General features: G+C 39.7%; 2 protein-coding genes across 6 annotated transcripts in view; one reads left to right on the top strand and one right to left on the bottom strand.

Moving 5' to 3' along the window:
• LRCH1 (leucine rich repeats and calponin homology domain containing 1) overlaps positions 1 to 8874 on the top strand; it is a 127161-nt gene extending 118287 nt beyond the window's left edge. For 3 of the 5 annotated variants that reach the window (XR_008447255.1, XR_008447251.1, XR_008447264.1), the window contains one exon: positions 4426 to 4563. Coding sequence is in view for 2 of the 5 variants with exons in the window: in XM_054050036.1 (XP_053906011.1) it covers positions 4426 to 4539 (114 nt within the window). In the remaining 3 variants the exon portion in view is untranslated. Of the gene's footprint in view, positions 1 to 4425 lie in introns of all 5 variants that reach the window. The other 2 variants (XM_054050036.1, XM_054050158.1) reach the window with 1 other exon arrangement.
• Positions 8875 to 9004: 130 nt separating this feature from the next.
• On the bottom strand, positions 9005 to 20639 carry ESD (esterase D). The gene is made up of 8 exons (XM_009557754.2): positions 20564 to 20639; positions 19553 to 19641; positions 17682 to 17780; positions 14835 to 14959; positions 13843 to 13962; positions 12155 to 12253; positions 10525 to 10692; positions 9005 to 9213 (listed from the first exon to the last, which is right to left on the bottom strand). The coding sequence occupies exons 1-8, from the start codon at positions 20629 to 20631 to the stop codon at positions 9133 to 9135; spliced, it is 849 nt and encodes a 282-aa protein (XP_009556049.2). The 5' UTR covers positions 20632 to 20639; the 3' UTR covers positions 9005 to 9132.
• Between the last annotated feature and the right edge of the window lie 1057 nt (positions 20640 to 21696).

Genomic DNA, 21696 nt, shown 5'->3' with positions numbered 1-21696 from the left:
TCTATCCATTCAAAATAGTGATGTGTCTGCAGAAGTGGTTTGCTTACAACAAGTAATTGAGTTAGTCGTTCTAGGGAGAAAAAAAAAATCTGAAAAATTTAGGTCTTGTTTTTTGTAGTAGATAGAGAAGAGGGAGATTCATGCTGCTGTGAGCAGTGGCAGCCCTTCCCTCCACAATTGTTTTTAACGAGTTTTAGACTGCCAGTTCTTCTGCCTGTCTGCCTGCTTGCCTGTCATTTTGTTCAGTGCTCATTTCAGCAGGGATATTTTTAGAGAGGTGATTCATACTACTATATTGAAGTGCTGTGGGTTTGATGCTAATGTAAAAGGGATAGAAGTCTTATCAAAGATAGGGAGCAGTCGATGAGGCGAGTCTCCTCAGAGTGACGGGTGAGGAGTTCTCTTGGTTGGGCAGGCATGTTGTCTCAAAATGCTGAGATTTAAGAAAAGTCTTTAAATCTTATGGTTTGCAGCTTCACAGTGTTACTATCAGTGGTTTCCAGATAGCAGTTGTGTAGTGGTTTAGCGAGTGAGACATAACATAGAAAAGGGATTCTGCTGCAGGGACAGAAGGTGATGTAAGGACTGAGACACCAGTACCTTGGATGAGGCCTTGGGCAGCCTGATTTAGTGAGATGTCCCTGCCTATGGCAGGTGGTTGGAACAAGATGACGTTTAAGGTCCCTTGCAACCCTAACTATTCTATGATCCTATTCTATGATTCTATGACTTTGGCCCAAGGTGACTGCTGTTATGCAGAAAGCTTAGTTGATTGTCCCTGTGCTCTGCATTCCATGCTTGGCAGGATTTGATTCTTCTCATTCTGAGAAGAGTTAAATGTATTACTTGAAAACTGTGATTTGAAAAGTGTGTGAGGCAGGGCTGATGAAAGCCATTTCCAAAGTGTTGAAGATACTGATTAGGACTTGGATAAGACAATTGATTTGTGAAATATTGAAGTGAAATGACAGATGAAGTCTGTCATTTTTAGGAGGTGGCATAGGTCTCGTCAGTTTTGGAAAGATCACGGTAGCCACATGTTTAACTGCAGAATTTTAAGATATTATCCAAGTGCCACCTTCTGCTTAATAAAATAAAGCTGTCATTTGTATATATTTCAAGCAGTAATGAAGAATGATGTACATTATAAAAAAGAAGCATACTGTGGAACCTCTCACTCCTAGAACACGGTTGTACAGTCCTGGTTTTTACAGACCTTTTTAAATAACTTTCCTTATTTCAGTATGCATCTTGTAAACACACCAGCGGGAGAGAGGTTGCTTGATATGAACTGGATTAGTATATAGTATTTAAAAACATTATGTAATGCATTGTCTTTAAAAGGAGAAAAGTATTGGATGGGGGTTTTGTATGAAATGAGGTATGCAGTCCTTTTAAGCATGTTTTCACTAAAAGCATATGAACAGTTGCAAAATTCTTAGCAAGAAACCATGACAGAAGAGTTCTTCAAGTGCTATGAAGTAGGACAAAAATGGTAAGTTTAGAATGTAAGTTTTTCTAAAGAAGACGTGTTGAAATGTGACTTTTTCAGCAAATTTGGCTTCAATAGAAAAATTTAGAATATTTTCAAACATCAATACCTAGCAAGGTAGATTGTTTTGGGGCTGAGTTTCTTGTTTCAGTCCCTCCCTTCAGCCTTGGAACATGAATCGCTTAGTATTCAGATTTTGGATTCAGCAGGTATTATTATTTAATTATCCTTGTCTAGTGTGGAAGACTAGTGGCATTGGCATGTTGTAAGCCATCAAACCTGTGAAACAAGAGCCTACTGTGCAAGGGCACTGGAAAGAAGTAGAAGAGAGAGAATAGCATTGCATTTCAGATGTCTGAGTCACATTCTCAGTTAATAAGATTAATATAATTTTTAAAAAAAATTATCAGTCGGAGCATTGTAGATTTTTATAAAAACTGTGTCCCAAGACATTGGGTTGGCGAAATATTTTTAGTACAATGATACATTTGGAGTAGAAACGTTTTTTGGAGGATTTTTTCCCTTTTATTTGATAGCACTATCTCTGCCTTTTTTATAGCTAACACTGCTAATCAGGTATCAGTATAGGTGTTTGCTTCCTAACATATATATACTGCTCTGGAAAAGAAACTTTTAGAGAGGCATAAAAGTTGGGGAGAAACTTCTCTGACAGCTTGCAGGTCAATATCTCAGTCAGAAGAATAAACAAGAGTAAGTGCAGAACCCAGTGTGTTAACTTAAATGACCAATTTAGGAGTAGAAATCTGTGTGATGAACTGGAATGGCTGCGAGATGGGATATTCCTTGGTGCTGCCTGGGCACAGAGCTCCAGCAGAGAGGGAGGACAGGGCAGCAGGCAGGAATGGGAGGCAGTTGCTGCAGCTGTTCAGTCAACACAAAACAGAACCCACAAACTCAGTGTAAGTGGAAACTCAGCATTAGCACGTGGCCAGAAGATTGCGGGACATTTCCTGTGGATAAATGTATGTTTTCTGTTTATTATAGACCTACTCAACCCAGGTCCTTGAAAATTACCTACCTGAAGTTGTTTCTTGGGTCCTTTGCAGAAGGAATCCACAGTATTTGTTTGTTGTTCTGGGCTATACCCATGATGAACCTTAAAAAAAAATATTACAAAATAAGATTTTTTAAACATAAAATAATAAACATTAAAACTTCTTAAATAGTAAATATAAAATATAAGCATAAAATATAGATAAATTACATTATCAGAATCAGATGCCGTAGTTGTGAATAAAGTTTAGCTCAAAGTCTAGCTCTTACTTTTTAGGTTCAGCAGTTACTTGGTGAGTTTTGCAGTTTTTCTTTCATTGAGGCTGGAGCAGGGGTTTGGGAACTTCCCACAAAATTTAAGCAAACTAAATGTTGGTTGTGCATAAAGGAAATACTCACCAATAAAAGGAAGTCAGAAGCATCAGAAGAAAGGCAGCAACTGTGTAATACTGGCAGTTCTCTGCCGGAGCAGAGAGCAGTGGGGGAGCTGCATCATCCTGAATATTGCGTTTAGTTTTAGGGATTCATAGGAGTCAAGAAAGGGACTAGAGCTGAACAAAGCATGTAATGAGAAGAACGGTTGAAGAGCTTAGTGATATTTTAATTTGAGATACAGTCAATGTGAATATGACAAAATGGGACACAGGACCATGTATTTTATAAAGTTAAAATAAGACACTGTGAGTTGACATTACAGAAGTAAGAAGAATGTTCAAAGAAAGGCAATTAATTAAAATATAATCTCACATCATCAGTCGTTTCAGAAGCTGAAAGTTTATTGATCAACTAAGATAGTCAATACTGAGGGTATCAAAACAACCCTCTCTTTCTGAAAGTATCCCGTGTCTGCTGATGGTTATGTGCAGATGCTCAGGGAAAAACAGAAAGTTCGTCAAACTTCAAGCAACCCGGTACGCACAGCTTAAGGACTTTGTGATCCAGGCACTGTATCTATGTGTTTGTGTTTATTAGCATTGTTGAAGGTGGTTCTATCTGTATATTTTTGTCATCCCACTTACACTTTTGGCTTCCATGTTGTGGCAGTCAGTCTTACAGTTGTAATTATGATTTGTGTGATGTAGTTTAGTCTTTCCATTTATTTTTTATGAACCTGCTGCTTGATTTCATAATTTTGTGAATTTTATTCACAGGAATACCCAGTTACATTAAGAAAAACTACTTTTTAAAGAGAAAGCCAGTCATGACACCAGGCTCTCTCCCTCAACAAGGCTGGTTGTAATTATTCACTGGGGCATTTCTTGTTACCCGCAGGAGAGTCAGTATTTGCTGTTTGATCAGCTTCTGGTGTAACAGCCTCTCTGGACAGTTAGTGGGTTTCATCCTGGCTACGATTGCTGTGTCCTTATGGTGAATGCAGTAATTCCTGGATATTTCAAAATAAGCTGCTTATTACTCAGAACGAAACGGTTTGCCCATTGTACGCACAGCATTCACTCACTGTTCTGTAAAGGCTGATGTGTGGCTTTCACGATGCATGGCCCGGGACCCAGACCCACCTGTCTAGAGCACAGTGGTAGCACTTTTTTTGACTGATAAAACCAGGCTTCTGTCCCCAGACTGACTCATGTAGTAAGGGGCAAATGCCGGCTTACTTTGTCGGTGAAAGCTCAGGGTGTACTTGCTGGCCCTCACTCTTAGTTAAGACATTTACATCCTGCAGTGATCACAGAACAGGTTGGTTTCTGAGGCCCAGAATACTAACAGATCTCTCACTAATTCAAAAATATGAGAGCAAAATCAGAGACTTTCTATCAAAATCACAGGAAGTTCTTTTTAATTAAGAATAGGAAACGGTTCCTGCTTGTTGGGGTTTGTGTTCCAACTTTCTTCTTGTAAAGCAAATTTTGCAGCAAGTATTGAATATCCTAATCTTTACTCCTTTGTTTGTCTTTTTCTAGGAGAAGCTCTGCCTACCACATCACATCCTTGAAGAAAAGGGCTTGGTAAAAGTAAGCGTAACAGTTCAAGCATTGCTAGATGTAACCACACTGAAACAAGCTTTATTCACGTGAAAGTACTCTCTCTGCTGTTACGAGCTCCACTGTGCCATCAAAGAATCAAAATACTGCCCATCTTTTCAAACTGCTTTGAAAAAAAACCTATGCTCTAAGAGTATTCTTACACTTCAGATTTTAAAGTCGTCTTTCTGACTGTACATGTGCGTCGAACTACAAACCAGAAACTAAACAGCAACATTTTCTAGAGCAAACGGGCACATCACTGCTTTTATAGCTCACTTTGTACAGTACCTACTAACACAGCCACCTCTCTACCACTTTAAAATGCGTGGAGTACACGGCTGTCTTGCAGCAAGATACCTTCATATTGTTAAACTAAGAATCATTGTAATCGTTTGGTTGGGGGGAGGGAGAGTAAATCAGACTTCTACCACATTAGGTTTTTCTGCAGTTGCTTCAGGCTATTACTGCCTTTTAAAAAAAATACCCTGACATAAAATATTTATATAAATATTATTTATTAGTGAGTTGTTATTCATCCTTTGGATGCAAAATGTAAATTAGGAAACTGTATTTTATTACTGCTTTTTTGTGGTTAAACACTTTATTTTAATATAAATACTTAGTTATTTTTTATTCTACTTGGTGTGCAGTAGGTCTAGATCTCCGTAAATTGTATTTTCTAATATGTAACATAAAAAGCAAACAAAATAGGTGCTTTTATTACAAGAACAGCTAGCTGGAATGGCATCCTTTATTTCTTGAATTTGTGGAACATTGGTAAAAATCTTTCTGCATTCCATTGAGTTTCCTACATTCCAGTAGCACTTTTCTCCCCACCAGACTGAATTGGCTGAACCTGAGAGCACACCCATTTTATTTGTATATAGATGTTTAAAAGGAAAAAGGAACTATGTAAACTTGAAAAAATAAATGTGAATAAATATTTTTGATTGCTTATTTTACTATGCACAAGACATTTAACTTTTGCCACAACAAAATGAATGATGTGCATTAGGATCATGTGTCTTGAAATATAATGTTGCACTGTAACTTGATTTCTTTTAAAGATGACAGCACTACAGAACAAATAATCAAAATCAGCACAAGAGCATTAATGAGATTTATTTACCAGGCAGCCAGAACATTTTGATTTTTTTCTTCAGTGATTCCTTCAAGAAGAGATAAAGTTACTAAAATTGCCAAAGGCAGATGCAAAGATCTGATCTTTGAGACCCAACCTGCTGCAGGCAGTGCTGCTCCTCACGGTCGCTGTCGTTTTCCCACAGAATTAAGCACAATGTTCTGTAGTGAATGTTTGCAGGATCAGACCTCTGAGCCCACATCAATGATAGGAAATGTGATTCTTATCGCTACTTTCATTTTTGTTAGGAGATTTTAAAAAATATAACTTATTTTTCAAACACCGTGTGGTTTAGATCAGGAAGTTCCACACAGGGATTCTCACAATATCCAGAGGATCTGGTTTTTCTTTCATAGGAGAAGTTAGGGATGGAACTTGGGCAAGCAGGGCAGGAAAGCTGCATGTGGTGACGAGGCTCGCTGTTAGGGGTCAGTGGGGGGCACAGACAGGTAGTTTGAAATGCATAACGACAACTAAGGTGATGGGAGGTGTGACTTTATGCAAGACAATGTGGAGAGAACTGTTGTATAAAGGCTCTTTGGAGGAACAATGCATACTTGTCGCTACTACACATCCAGGCAGATACACACATTCACAGACACCACATTCAAACCCACCAGTATTCCAACAGAGGATTTTTTTCATGTTTAAGGACATACTTGAGTGCAGACAACACATTTTAATACCACAAATTGCCGATGTGCTGTTATGTATTGGCAGTGATGTATTAGAAGGAGGAAAGTGGACTTTTGCAGACAACGAGACACACAGTATGCATGGAATATCCAGTTACTTCAACCAAAGCAAAAGCGTTTATCTTACAGAGGGAACAGTGACTTAAATTGCAATCGAATTGGCAGCTGGTATATTGTTTCCTATAACACGTACTGTGCACTTTAATACTAAATTAAAATGTATTTTAATATTTTACAGAGCTGCAGAAATATCTGTTTTGTCAAAAAGCACGAGCGATGTAAAGAAATAAGTTTTCAACTCAGAGTTTATCAAATTTTAAAAGCATTCAAAGATCAAGTATAAAAATAGGAATATTGATTTCTGCATCTTGAGGGATAAAATGCAGGTTTCCTGAGTATTTTTTACAATGTATATATGGCAACATGAAGCTTTGTAATTATTATTTTGACAAATCTTGGGGTTTTTTCATAATTAAAATTTTGGTTTTCTCCCGATAGTGTCTTTCAGTATTTGCTTGATGTTGGCTGTAAATAAATAGCTCTAAATATTTTGTAATACAGCTTTTTTTTATGCAGTCTTAACCTGTATGGCTAAAAAAGAGAATCTTCATGAATCTTTGTATATTATTTATATGTGCAATAAAACATGCATGGCAAATCTGTAATACCCTAAGCAGTGAACATAATGTATATAGGAAATCTTTACTGTAGTTACAATTAAACTCTATTATTTGTAGAAACCCTTTAATGACTGCCCCTGTGACTGACATTTGGTTGTAAAAGAGATGATGCTTGGAGAGCTTGATGCTGGGACTGATGCATGAGGGTTTGGGATAGGGAGGGTAATAGATGTGACCCCAGGAAAGGAATTTCGTAGCTAAACTAGGAATAGGATCCAGCTGGTAACTGTGGGCTTGTCCATTTGGTGTCAGTCCCTGCAAATGAGCTTCCCTGCAGCTCTGCTGCCCGGGATCTCCTGCCAGTCCTGCAGTGAACAGCAGCAGCTGAATTCACTGCCTGCTGCAGCCCAGGCTGACCCTGTGGGCTCAGGGAGACTCCACCGTCCAGAGAAGTGGGAAGCGGTAAAAAGAAAAAATCTTACGGATGATATGTAGCGTTTTTGCCTCCACACTCTCTTCCTGAACTGCAAATGTTCTGCAGGCTTGTGCTTTAGCAAACAAAATCCATTGATTTATATTTTTTTTTAATTCGAGTGAATCCGAACAATGATGCAGTAACATTTTCTCTTCCTGGGGATAAGCCAGGGTGACAGGGCTTTACCATCCTTCTGTCTCTGCAGAAACAGGTAGTAGGGACTACTGGTTGTAGGTCAGAGGATACAGCCTTCTTTTTCCCCTGCAGGTTCCTGAAGTCACATAAATTCTGCTGTTTTTCCATTTCTCTTCTTTACCTTAACCTGAGCCAATTTTGCTGTTGTGGGAGTGGAAAACTCTAAATGTTTAGCACTTGTGGCTTTATATTTTGATGTCAGTGCCCTGCTTTATAAGAAAGGAGGAGTTGTTGGTGTCTTGTAAATCTCCACAGTGCAGAAAACTTGCGTTAAGCATTTGCGAGAGCTCTCGCAATGCGCACGGTGGTATCTTCCCGGCCTTCTCAGCTCACTTCAGAAACAGGTAAGATTCAAGACAGAGAGAAGTCAACACATACATAGTTTAAGCCCATCACCCTCAACAGAAACATAAGTTCCCAGCAATCAGCCTCCCTGCAACCTGGAATCTAGCAGGGGCCGGAGAAACGGGAGAGCATTCAGCAAGACTTGCGAAGGCAAACCACTCCTGCATCCACCCTAATATTTCCTTCGGGAAGAGCAAGTAAAGATTTGAACAATTATATGGGTTCACCTGAACCACAGGAAAGCAGAGTTTACAAGTGATTGCTCGAACACAAGATAAACTGCTCAGAGAAGTAAGCTGTGTTCTTGCCCCACACAAGGTAGCTGACAGAATTATACCACTGGGAGCTATTGTGGATCTGCAACTGTCAGGCCTAAATTCTGTTGTATTCATTAAAATTAGCACGCTCGTTGGCAACCATGAGCCATGACAGCATCTACAGGTAGAGAACGATTTTTTTCGAATCTGCTTCAGTTTCCTCTCAGTCCTTGTTAAGTCTTAGAAACCGATAAACACAGCACAAGCCTTTCACAGCCAGCAACAAAGACAAGTGGGGGAAAAAGCCACCTCCTTTACTACAGACTGCTTCCTTCGCGTGATTTTTAATAGGTCTTTTCTTTAAGTATCATCCATGAAATACTCCTCAGATTATCTGATGTTAATAACCACTCTGCACAGCAAGCTTCTGTCTGTTCTCTCCACCTGACTCTGTCCTTGGAATGTATTTTGAGGTGCCAAGGAAAAACACTCCTAACACTTCGGATTAATTAAGTAGCTTGATTGGTTGTGTCACTGACAACTTCCTTCAGAAGTAAGTGATGAAGGGAACCCTGGTATTTAATTAGCTGAGGAGGCACACTGTTGTTATTCATAGTCCCAGTGTAGTTAAGCTACAAATCATCCTGAGGTCCCAAGTACAAAACCCACGTTCCTAGACTGAAACTCACTCAGTTTTGACCTAGATTGCAGCATACATCTTCATGGCGTTGAGAGAGGTTTTTGAAGCATGCAAGAACGTTCAAAATACTTACTCTAACTCACACATGTCAAATTAAGTGGGACTTTTATTTTTCTTAGCAGTACAATCAGAAGAGCTCCATTTTACAGACACTAATTCAGTCTTCAGTGCTATCCTTGATTCGCATTGGACAGACAATGCTCCCATCCAAATGGCTCAAGCATTGAGGTATTTTGCATGGTGCTTGATGTGGTCATTAATGAATGTAGAAATGAAAAAATAGCTGTGATCGTAGCCCTAGAAAAGAGCAACGAAGAAATCAGCATATACATACAGTTCATGATAAAGCAATCATGCTGAACTCTTTTCTAGGAAGGTTAATTTTAAGAAATCAAAAATACCTGTAATTAGACCTAAAACCAATACCTAACTAAGAAGTTAAGTATATATGAACACTAGGAAGCTAAGCAAACACGATGAACCTTAACCTGCCCTAATCTGGGCACGTAAGCTAGAGACGTATAACAGCAAGTGCCAGCGAGATGCGAGAGTGAGATGCAATTTGAGAGAAAAGTTCCCTTCACTGGCTTTGCCCTGCTGGTGAAACATAGGCATAAGGAGAACACAGGGTTTGAAATACTGTTCCAGCACTACACTACAATGACAAGGAAACTTCTGAACCACTCCATCCTACCAGCACCAACTCTATCTTTTGGTGCAAAGCGGTGTAAAAATCATTACGGGGACAGCCTTTCATTGCCCACAGCTGGGCTCCTCACTGGGTCTGGCTTGAAGTTGTCATTTGCTTACAAAGACTGCAGGACAGTTCTGGGTCACAGCATTACAAAAGAACAATCCTTCCACCTGGGTCTTTAAATGTATCCAAGAGTTCAACCAGTTCCACACCTATCCTGATTTCCACGAACACAGGCAAATGAAATCAAAAAGTTTTATGCTAAACACAATACCCAGAGTATAGATAAGGAATCCAGAAAGCACATCTGTCACTTTGCTGATACGGGGACTCTTGATACTTGTCAAAAAATCATTAATGCTGCTTCTTCAGCCGACCACAGGCTGCTTGAGTTGCCATGAACAAATTCGTTTGCTGAAACTAAAATCCTGGCCCCACCTAGTGGTGAAATGCAGCTGAATCCAAGGGATATCGCAGTGCGTGATGGCTGATATTAAGGAAAATATCGCTTCTCCTACTCACTTATCATAGAATCACTGAGGTTGGAAAATCCCTCTAAGATCATCTAGTGCAACTGTCAGCCCACCACCACCATGCCTACTAAGCCACATCCCAAAGTGCCACGTCTATGTGCTTTTTGAACACCTCCAGGGGTGGCAACTCCACCCTTTCCCTGGGCAGCCTGTTCCAGTGCTTTAACACTCTTTTGGTAGAGAATTTTTTTCTAATCTCCTATCTAAATCTCCCCTGGAACAACTGGAGGCCATTTCCACTCATCCTATCACTTTCAGGGACAAAGCCACAGATAAGTAAACGCACACCCAGTGAAGAGACGCCCTCTTTGCTGCCTGTTACATAAACCCCAAAATAACAGTGAAACAACCCAACAATCATGGATTGCAGAAGCAACTTGCCTGCTGCAGTCTAAAGACGACTGGGATTTTTCGCTCCGTGCAGGCAGCGATGAAGTTATCAGGCAGTAACTGGCCTGCGGATAGAAATTGGTCATCTTTGCCCTGATCAATCAAGATGTCCAGGTGAGAGTCTGGATAGGACTTCACAAGTTGTGTGGCATCATATGCCTGCAAGAATAAAAGAGAAGCAACACCCAGTTACCTACATGAGCCAAATTTGCTGACTGCAAGAAAAGAATGGGATATATAGAGTACTGAGTGATACTGGTCAAGGCACCAAATTACACTTTGGAAAAGCAAGAAAAATGGGGAAATTCCAGGCAACTAAAAAGTAATACCCGTGTTTTAAAAAGAGCAAACAGTACAATCTAAGTGATGAGCAAATTGGCAGTTTGATCAAACAGAACATCCAGCGCAGGGCTAAATTCGTACAGAAATCGAACAGCAGCAGTGTCATCTAGTAATGATTCACATGCTTGTACAGCAAATAGATCCAAGGAAGATAACTTAGTATATTGATGTAACCAATTTGGTACCTAAAGGTCAAAACACTGGTGTAACACATGGCAATTTTAAGCAGAAATAAGCAGATCAGAGGTTGTATATCTGTACCGAAGGCAGGTCTAAGTCTATTCCTGTTGCCTGCTGTTGATCTACTGGACTGGGTTTGTAGAAGGGCTCCAAAGCAAGTTAAAGGGCCAGAAAACATTTTTTTTTTCCAGAACAAATTCATTAAATGCAAGCAAGTTTAATTGGCCATTTTTAAACATATCTGCCCTACTAAAAACTGAAACCAAGCTAGTGCTCACTATTCCAGTAATGTTTTAATCAGACCTGGATGTCTTCCTAAGAGATATTTTAATAGAATTTACAAGGGATTTAATTTCAGCTTGTGTTTATTTACAAGGAAATCAGAGTACCCGGTCACAATGATCCCCTCTAACTACTTGAGAGATATAGTTAGTTTATGCTGAGATTAATAGTACTGAAGGGCAGCCCAAATAATGCAGCAACACGCACGCAAACATTTTTGTATCTTAGCAATTTACATACAACTATTTATATTTCAAAATTAGGGCCCTAGAGCTAAAACCTAACTTCATCTGGTTTAATCCTGTTCTACGGGATACCCATTTCCAAGTATCCCATGTGCCCCTCTGCTAGCTGACTCCAACAGATGCCAAGAGGCTCATCAGCCTCTAAACAGTTTGTAGAAGTCTCTCTTTTCAGGCTACTACAAGAAACAGCTGTTTCATATATTGAGGAGTGAGCTTCTGAGAGATGGGCCATAGCCTACTTTCTGTTAAACCGCTTGCTGCTTTCATGTGTTAGAGAAAGTCTCCAACTGCTCATAACTCTTCTTAGCTCAGATTTTAAGATCTCCAAAAAACAGGGAGGAATTTAGCGAATTTGATGAGAGCTTTCTGCCTCATTACATTTGTTATAAGCAGCATCAGACAAGTCATTCCCCTGCCAGAAACACACAGTGCTTATCCATGCTTAGGGGTGTTGTAAAACAGCAGTACCAGCTCAGGGGCATCCCAGAGTTTTGTTCCGGACTCCTGCTGCAAATACATCTACGGATCACTCATTCACGCATTATGAAAGGGCTCCAAGTTGCAACACATACCTCCCATTTGCTTATATCTGATCCCAGATAGCCCCCAAGGGCCTTCTTCCCCCACTGACACTGAATTGGGTTGCAGATAGGAGCAAACGCCGACACAGACTGTTCAGAAAGAAAGCATGAGAAAAAGTATGAGTTAAGAAAAGTGATTCTGATCAACAAGCAAACAAAAATCTTTTTCAAAAATGGTTTTGAAGTTACTGCCAGAGCCCAGGACTCCCCCTTGAATCCCCTGAGCTAAGTGCCCTAACATTATCTTACTTATTCTTTCTAGCCCCCTTCCCTTTTTGCACTTTAGGCATGCTACAAAAGGTAGGGTTAAATGCCCCATTCCTTTCCCTGTTGGGAGATGTTGGCTTGGATCCCCTTAAGAGGCACAGAAGGATCTCAAGTCTGCTGCTGTGTCTGCATCGTCAGAGTGTGGGACCATTTCATCTACAACAAGATTTTGGCAAAGCATTTGGCAAAGCCCACGCATGGGGCTGCTCAGCCACTCTAAGCAACAATGTCTCATGAATAGACGTACCTCCAGGGTTAGCGGTCAAGGAAAGTGCATTTCAGATCTCAACTCCGGCTACTGGTGTCAGAAGTCCAAGGCTTATTCTAAAAGCCTTCTTCTGGACTTGGCACTGGGACATCAATATTACCTCTCTAATATCTTGTAGGAAATAGCAACAAACCATCTGAGCCACAACAGTTTGGTATTTTCAATTTAGTGTTTAATTCTTCTAGATAACACAAATAACAGTTACATTCCAACAGTGAAAATGGAAATTTCTGAACTACTGGCTCCAAAAGATAAAAAGGAGAGAGAGAAATAAAGTTTTATCTCACATTCAGCTCTCTTAAAACACCAAGCTAATAATGCTGAGAAAATATGATGCTGTTTTCAAAAATGCAGGAGCTGATCACAAAGTGCAGGGCCAGGACAGTCCACAAAAGGACAGATCCACAAAGGCAGAGCGCCTCATCTCTGAACAATTCCTGATTCTCCCCCAGAGATGCACTTTACACAAGCATAACTCCAACCAGAACAACAAAATTTCTCTTAACCCTCCTGAGTATAAAAGAAAGGCAGATCAATTCCAGCATGTTTGACTCAGATTCAAACAGAATACAAATGAACACAACTTCAAGTACCTTGGATACTCCAAAAATCAATCTTTAGGAGAGCTGACATGCAAATCTCAGGGAGGGGAAAAAGGTGTGTGTGTGGAAACATCCTGCAGATACTATTCCATGTGAGGTTCAGGTTGCTTTTGCTATCAGTTGGAGTTAATAGACTCTGTGGTTAATTCTAATAATAATGAAAAGGTTTCTTGGTAATAATGAACAAGCCAAGATCTGAAAAGACATGGCAAATCACACAACTGTAGAGTTAGAAGGACCCTGTTAACATTTAAACAGAACAAGTGGCTTGGAAGAGGTGTAGCATAACTTGAAAGAAACAGAACTTTTCTTAACTTTTAAAATCTGCAGATTTTTTAAAATTTTGCTGATCTTCACAATTCCACAGTAGTGTTTCTGGCGATTTTCCATATTCTAATACTAGGTATCAATGAACTGCTACAACTAAAACTACCTATATATTTAATGCTATAACAGAACTTCGTATTATGTTTTCTCTCTCCACTTCTATACAAAACTGTATAAGCCTTCACATGCATCATATAAGCTGTATTATATCTTACTTTGTACTTTCCAGGATTCTTCAGAGCAAGAATAAGAGCTCCATGACCTCCCATGGAATGCCCAAAAACAGACATCCGTTCAGGGTCAGTTGGAAAATTGGCATTTATTAGTTTAGGCAGCTGTAAAGGAATAACAGTGGAATGAAAAAACAATTTGTGTAGGTTTAGGCAAAGTAGCACACAAATAACTAGTATGTTTTAATGCCAGGAAGCCACTGAAACAAAAGTGTTCCTTAGTTCTAGCCTGACATTTGAAATTAAGGCCCAAAGCAATGTGAGAAGGACTGTAAAGCCAAAAGGAAACAATTCATTAGATAATAAGTAACTCAAAGTATCTCTATAGAACTCTATCATAACTCTGTAACAAAAGATGTGGCAATACTAGTAAACATAGTCTCATTTTAATAGATACATAACTATGTGCTCCTGTAACTCACCTTTCCAATATATATTTCAAGGATATCCTTTTACATCCAGTTTCAGGAAAAGAAAAAAAACAAACCAACACACAAACCCACCAGCCCACCCTGCCAAGTGAAAACACTAAATAAGCAATACAACTGAAGCAGTGGTGCAGTGAAATAGGTTGGTTACTCCAGAAGCAACAGAGATTTTTTTTTTTTTAAGAGCAGAGTTTGAACAACTAATGAATCAAGATGAGAAATGTAGGCCAGCCCTGTAGCATCTCCTGCAGTAGCAGACTCAAGGATTTCCTGCTCAGGCCCAGCCAGGTGTCATCACCTCAGTGCTGAGGTTCTTTCCCTCCTCAGTTCTACCACTCTAGCTGTTTGGGGAGAAAGAGCCCAACAACGAGGTAAATACAATCACTCAAATAACTAAGGATTAAAAAAGAAATCATAAATAATTTTTACAAAAGAGGAGAGCATGAAAATAACCAACCATCTACAGGCTATCCAAGCAAACTCTGGCGCCAGGAACAAAGTGCATGACTGAACTGCACCCCTTCCAGGAGAACCCAGCAGCGTAGTTACCTCATCCTTTATGTAGGAATACATCCTATAGTTTGTTTTCCAAGGATCTTCAGTAGCATCCACATAAAAACCAGCACCAGTGCCAAAATCCCAGCTTTCGTCTTCTCCTTCAATATTGCAGCCACCTGCCATGAAAATTCTTTCTGTAGTTACTGTCTTTCTTTTACAAGATGTTCAGAATTAGATAACCTACCATAACAATAACAGACTCGGGACACAAGTTTCTCAGTCAATGTCTTTACCCTTCCAGCTATAAGACAATTTGGATTTTCATTCATTAGTACAGAGTTTAAGTGTTATTTGAAGAACACTTTCAAAATGCCACTTACATATTCCCTACAGATGTATCCAGCTTCTAACTTGCTTCAATATCCCTTCATAAATAAACATAACGTACAGATCTTTCCTAAACTAATACTGTAAAGCTTTGTCCAATCTAGCCAGGGACTTAATCAAAAGCTGGCACTTGTTAATCGTTACTACCAGCTTATTTCAGCTATTAGTTATCAAATACAAGAAACCACATGAGAGACAGCAACTGTAGAAAATTTTCTTTCCCCTAGAAGGACAGAACCATATATCACCAAACTGGTCTGGACAAGCTGTTTAAGTCCTTCAAATACTGTCTGCTACATTTCCCTTTTTAACATTCAACACCATATTAACACTTACTGCCTCTATAATTTTAAAATCATTTTTAAATATACAACTCCACCTTTTCTACAATCCATTTCATTGCTCCCACCTATAACTCCTCATAAAAGTTAAGTAATTTCTTCTTTGAAGAATTGCAGGGTTGTACTCTCTTTTCCAAGGCTACACTCTCAAAATCAATTTGCAGATGTCTCTTTGTGAGTCTGTACATCCCATCCAGTCCTCTCTCACTCTCCCTTTGATTAGCCTGTGATTTACCAGCCCAGTCTGCAGAACAGAATGCAATATTTCAAGGTATACATGACAGGAAATAATGGCCACCTTTAGTCCTAAACGTTCCTAGTTTCTGCAATCTGAAATGACATGGGCTTTCACCACTGTCAGATCACACTGCAAACCCATGTGTAATTTGACAGTCCCTAACAATTTGTGCAGAGATACCTGCCAGCCTGTCACAGTGTGAAATCAGACTTTTATAAGGATCAAAGGTGAGTTTGCTCCAGTGATGTGCCCTTGAACGCCAACTGATTTTGTAACTTAACAGTCCAGCAGTCACGAGGGCTGGAGATCCTTACACAACATGTTGGATAGAAAAAGTCTGCTATTTTCCATATCTTCCAAAAAATCAGAAAGCCCCGCAAAGCAATGAAGGCAACATTGATTCTGCTAAAAGAAACTTAACGGAAACCCTCAGAAAAAGCAATTAGAAAAGAAACTTGCAAAATACTGCTCAGCATACCTGGCTGGAAAAGCAAACCCCTGCAAAGAAGAAAAAGTAAGTTCTATCAGGGCCTGACAGAGGGTCTGTAACAACAAGTGTTTCAGGTTGTCATGCAGTCTTTTCCCCCATCCAGATACATGTCCTAGCTCCTGGAAGGTAATTTTCATGTTACTACAGAGTTCAAAAGCACATACTAGTTTTTTTTCCACCTATGCTCAGATCTCTTGATTTGTGGTTTTATTTGGACTCTTCTTCACTTGTTTCTCCAGACAGCTCAAAGAAACTTGAGAACATTTGGGGTCTCTGAGCTAAAATCTAAGAGTATGATATAAAACATACTGAAATTCATCTAAATAGGGGAGCAATCCTGATTAGTTATTAGAGTAAAAGGCAAGACAGAAGCTGTAAAGAAGCTTTTAAAAGAAAATGAACAAAGCAATAAACTATGCAAACGTAGCTTCACACTGAGAGACAACTTACACAGACAACACTAAAAACAAGAAATACCCAAGGGTAATTCTAACCCTCACATAATGTGAACAATGGAAAGGCTAGTTGCCCATCTCTAGTCTGAAGCAGATTGCAACAATGAAGTGTATAGTCCATTAATACACATCTCTCTCTTCTGTCCCTCTTCTTCATTAGAAACATGCATTTACATTCTTTGACCTGACACAACTTCAAAACCCAGATGTGAAAAATATTTTCCAGAAAGAATACCATTTCGTTCTCCTATTATCTTTGTTCAGATCTGACCCACTAAAGCTTGGGAAATGTTAGAAGACTGCCAGCTTTGTACACAGCACTCATGAGACTTTAGCAGAATCCAGCAAACACTAAATGTAACACACTGTATTCCCAAAAGACTGTATTGCCAGTAACTGCAGAGCCACGATTTTCAGGTTTCCCATATGACACATGAGCTCGACTTTATACAAAAACCAGCATATAATTTAAAAAAACCCATTCATCATCAGTCTGTTGCAGCTGCAGGGGGGAAGGGTTTCTTGTTTGCATTTCTAAGTATTTGGATCCTCTGGAGACATGTCTCTGACAGGCTTTAGAAGACAATACAATAAAGAGTAAACATTATATCTTAGTGTTACAACACAGTTGTGCAGAATTTTTAAAGTCTCGGCAATAAACGAAGTGCAGGCAAGCATCTCTGATAACACATGCCTCTTGTATTCCTTTTCTTCCCTTTACTCCCTTGAGCTGAACTCAATGGTCCCTTTGTTCTAGTTTTAGTGCCACGACAATAAAATGCTTTCCAATGTCAAACTGTCACTACCATGTTATTAAGAATATCGACCATACCATCTAGCAAAAAATGCAAGATATAGAGGTGAGGTCATATTCTGACTCAGATGGGCAACACACTTTGTGGCAAATGGCAGCACTTCATTCTTTGAGGATAAAGACAGTGTACTTCAGTGTTAACGACTGTTATCAAATCTCTTATTAAAACTTACGTGGGCTTGTGTCTGGTGCAACTACAATAAGGCCATGATCAGCTGCAGCTTGCTGAAAACCAGCTTTTGTTATAAAATTCTGTTCCGTGCAAGTTAATCCTAGAGGAATAAAAATATCATTGGTTACACATTGCTCACGGCAAACCAGTTTCAAACCCCTTTTTGACAGAAAAGATTTTGAGAAATAAGAGCGATTCCCACCTCTATTAACACACAAAAGCCTCTTGACTAGGTTCTACAATACTTAACAATCCACTGGAACAGACACAGTTGCACTTTCACATCTAGTCACACTACTATCTGATCAAAACCAGGTCCACGTGTACTCCATACCCCACTCAGCACCTGCTCGCGTGGCATACACAGCTTCCTCAAGCACTGTGCATTTAAATCCATTGACCACAAACACTGTTGATAAGGTGAACACTGTTAACTTCTAACATCTAACCCTGCTACTACATTTTTCTCTCTACTACCATTTCAGTTGTTTGCATTACAGAATTCCACATGTGGTCTGACAAATTCTACACCCTTTGGACAGGATACAGGTGTGTAAGCACTCTGGCTCCCAAATTCACAGCAATCTGTGTCTTTTGTACTGCAGCAGGCCCAACCAAAGTCCAACTCAAATAAATAGTACTGCACACCACTATTTCAATTTTTCTTTACTGTTCCATTTAAGAGGTATTAATAATACTAGTTTACTATGAGAACAAGTTGCAAGTGACCTAATGATTAAAACACTAGCCAAGCTAGCATGGTTGAGATTAAAAAAAATAAATGTGCTGCATGACTCGGAGCTCTTCAGACACTTTTGATGCTTCCAGCTTCAAGGGTAAATACCCAGTCTGCTGTCATTCTACAAATCAGACCCACTAGCTACTTTGTGAAATGAATACATATAAGGAATATAATCTCCACGCTACCAGTTAATTCTCCAACTTCCTAAACACAAAAGTCAATAAAGTAACTCCTAAAATTAGAGAACAGACAGCTTCTGCCTTTTGCTTTGAGTAACAGAAAGAAAAAAAAAAAGATGTAATTAATTAATCCTGGAGCCATCACCAACATAAATCTGATCATTTTGAAAGCAATGCCTTAACATCATTCATGCACTTTTGGTGCAAGACCCAGCTCTGTGGGAGATGACAGGAACAGGGCAGAGGAACAAAGCCAGGCTAACTGGGAGCACATGCCCGTCCATACCAGTCTGATCTCAGCTTGTCTTGCATCCAGCAAGACAGCAGCTGGATAGGACACTGCAGGAGCTTGGGAGATGAAGGAACAGTGCTGTGGATGAGACAACGTCGCTCCTGCCACACAGCCCTCTTCAGGCCCCAGCCTTTTCTGATCCCACAGGGTTACCTCTCTCTAGATGTGCTTGCACCAAGGTATCTAACAGCACCTCCCTTTCCAAGTTCACCAGCTGCTCCCTGCAAAACAGCACTTGGAACAAGAGGGGCTCTAGAGGACAAATTTGCTGGTTCCCATGAGCTAGACTTTGCCTGCTATCTTGTTAGTTAAAGCAGTCTGTCGCAGACAAAGGGAACCAGGAGTTGTCCCAACTGGAAGGCCTTTCAGGTGAGCCTTTAAATATATGTTTTAGAACAAAAAACACATACATTTTAGAACAAAAGGGTAGAAAAATTTGAACATTTCAGAACACAATCTGGTAGGCTACCCCCTGAGATCAGTTGCATCCAACTTGATCAGAATACACTCAAACTAAATGCACGTTCCAGAAGACATGTTGTAGAATACAAAAGCTGCTACTGAAGTCCTGTGACATCAGGTTTTCAGTGACTATAGCACAGTAGCTTAAAAACGCCTAAGATTATCTTTTTTAAGTTACTAAAATTCATATTACTTACCTGAGAGCCAATACAGCACAGGACACTTTGCAGTTTCTGCTTTTGGAGGCAAGTAGATTCCAAATTTCATTTTGCATTTTAGCTCTGCACTGTATTAATAAAACACTCCTTGTTATCACCACTACTTTAAACGTTGAGAAAAGAAAGTGGAATCTAGGCATTTCATTCAAATAAAGATTTGGTCAGTGAATTACAACAACTAAGAAGTTAAGTAAAGTTAAAAGCCATTTAAATAAAGTAAAAAGTTATTTTAAAACTCAGTCTTAGCCTCTTAAACTGATAACAGCTAACCTTCCTACCTCATTGTGAATATATTTAAACCAGAAACTTACAAATAAGCCACATTTTTTCAGTATTGCTAACAGGAAAGAGTCTGAAAATTAAATTTTGAACCCCAGCAACATTTAACCTGAACATTGCCTATTAAATTGGAAAGTAATTTTTACTGAAAAACACACCCACATGACTTGCAGAACACACACTTCACAGCATATCCCACCAAAAAAGAAGTGTTTTCAGTCTGCTAAATCTACAGACTGATTGTCCAATTTATACTAAAATCTATTGTCAATAAAAGCTTATCTAATTTTTTCCCTTTGAAATGTTTTCCTGTTCACCTTCATCAAACAAGAATAATCTATCTATTGCATCTCTCTACTGACAGAGTGCACAAAAGTGAAATATGCAGTAGAGTGAGTAGAACTTTGTACACACAACAGCGCTCTGTGCTGCAAAGCGGAAAACCCAAAGTAAAGGGACTTCCTCTTAAGACTTACAAATACCAGATTTCTGTCTCAAGCCTGCAGCACTACATTACTGCTGGACATGTTAAACATTAACACAGAAATAGAAGAACACAGCCAAAACAGTAGTCGACAGCATTATTTACTGAAATATGGATATTAGTGAGAACACGCTGTTTTCCTGCAGACTGCTCAAGAACGCTGACAGCAATGACAGTAGGGATTCATGGTCTCACGGTCAACATATAGATTGCTTTTGTAGTGTTACCTGTCATGTTCAAACACTTTCTGGAAACCCTCACAGCATTTGTTGCTGGAAACCTGTTTCAATGCCATGGTTTTAACTGTGGGAGAAAAGAAAAAACAAAACAGGGCAAGTTAAACTTAAAAATAAAACATTTCTGGATTTAACTTATAGAAAGTCACGGGAACAGAACAGTTGAATGCAACTTAAAGCATCTTTAACATGGAAGTATTTTAGAAGAATCTCCTGCAAAAACTATCTGACCTTTCATTAACATTCTATTTTCCCATAGAAATGGAGGGGAGGGGAAGCTGAATTCCAGAAAGCAGAGCTGACAGAACCTTCCTGCTTTCCCGCAGACCCACATCTCCAATTACCTTTACCTCTGCAGTAACTGTAGCTCGCTCTTTGTCTACCAACACTGCTATGGGATAAGAAATTTCATGTGCTGGGGTTAGCCTGAAGCTGTACACACTGAGTTGCCAGCCTGGTACCTCCACGATGACTGTGCAAGAGATAAATCTGTCCCAGCTTTCCTTGACTGCGTGTGCCAGTATCCAGCTACTAATTACCACAATACAGAGGACTGTAATCTTCTTTGATGGAAATTAATTACCTTGTTGTAAAAGTCTGGTGGACAGGAGAGACACAGGCCTCACAGAGAAGCAGAAGGGTTACTTCAATGGGAAATAATATGAAACATACAAAGCAAGGAAAGGGTCACAGGAGTTTTAAAACAGCTGGTAGCACACTCGTAGCAAACTCGCTGAGGGAACTGGGGAAGGCTTGATGCTAACGGAGACACTGCCAGTTTTCATGGAGAACAGGCTGGCTGGGCAGCTGACAAAGGAAGAGGCCGAAGGGTGGGCACACAAGAAATCCCTGATGAGAAAGCAAGGTAACATCAGGTAACCTCACATTTTTGCACTTGAACGTGAGGGAGCACTCAGCGGACATTCACTGTCCTCACCACCCCAGTAGGGCCAGGGTGGAGGAGCAGCCATGCACAAACATGTCACTCCCATCCCCATAGAGCCTAGGGCTGCAGCGACACCGAAAATGCTGGGAAATAAACTCTCTAAAATTTGTTTTGGAGTTTTAGGAAGCAAATGCCCTTTATAAGGCCTGGGAAACATGAGGCAGTGATCTCCATCAAT

Source organism: Cuculus canorus, chromosome 1 (assembly GCF_017976375.1).
Source record: "Cuculus canorus isolate bCucCan1 chromosome 1, bCucCan1.pri, whole genome shotgun sequence".
In the NCBI taxonomy this organism is placed as follows: Eukaryota; Metazoa; Chordata; class Aves; order Cuculiformes; family Cuculidae; genus Cuculus; species Cuculus canorus.
This window is presented reverse-complemented; position numbering and strand designations above follow the sequence as displayed.

Bases quoted from the DNA above. Each gene is read 5' to 3' on its own strand.
- ESD (XM_009557754.2), bottom strand. From the start codon at position 20,631: ATGGCATTGAAACAGGTTTCCAGCAACAAATGCTGTGAGGGTTTCCAG. The intron at 17,781-19,552 runs GTAAGTAATATG...TTATTCCTCTAG, and splicing joins TGTGCTGTATTGGCTCTCAG to GATTAACTTGCACGGAACAG. The intron at 10,693-12,154 runs GTATGTGTTGCA...TTATTCTTGCAG, and splicing joins CAGATATAAGCAAATGGGAG to GCATATGATGCCACACAACT.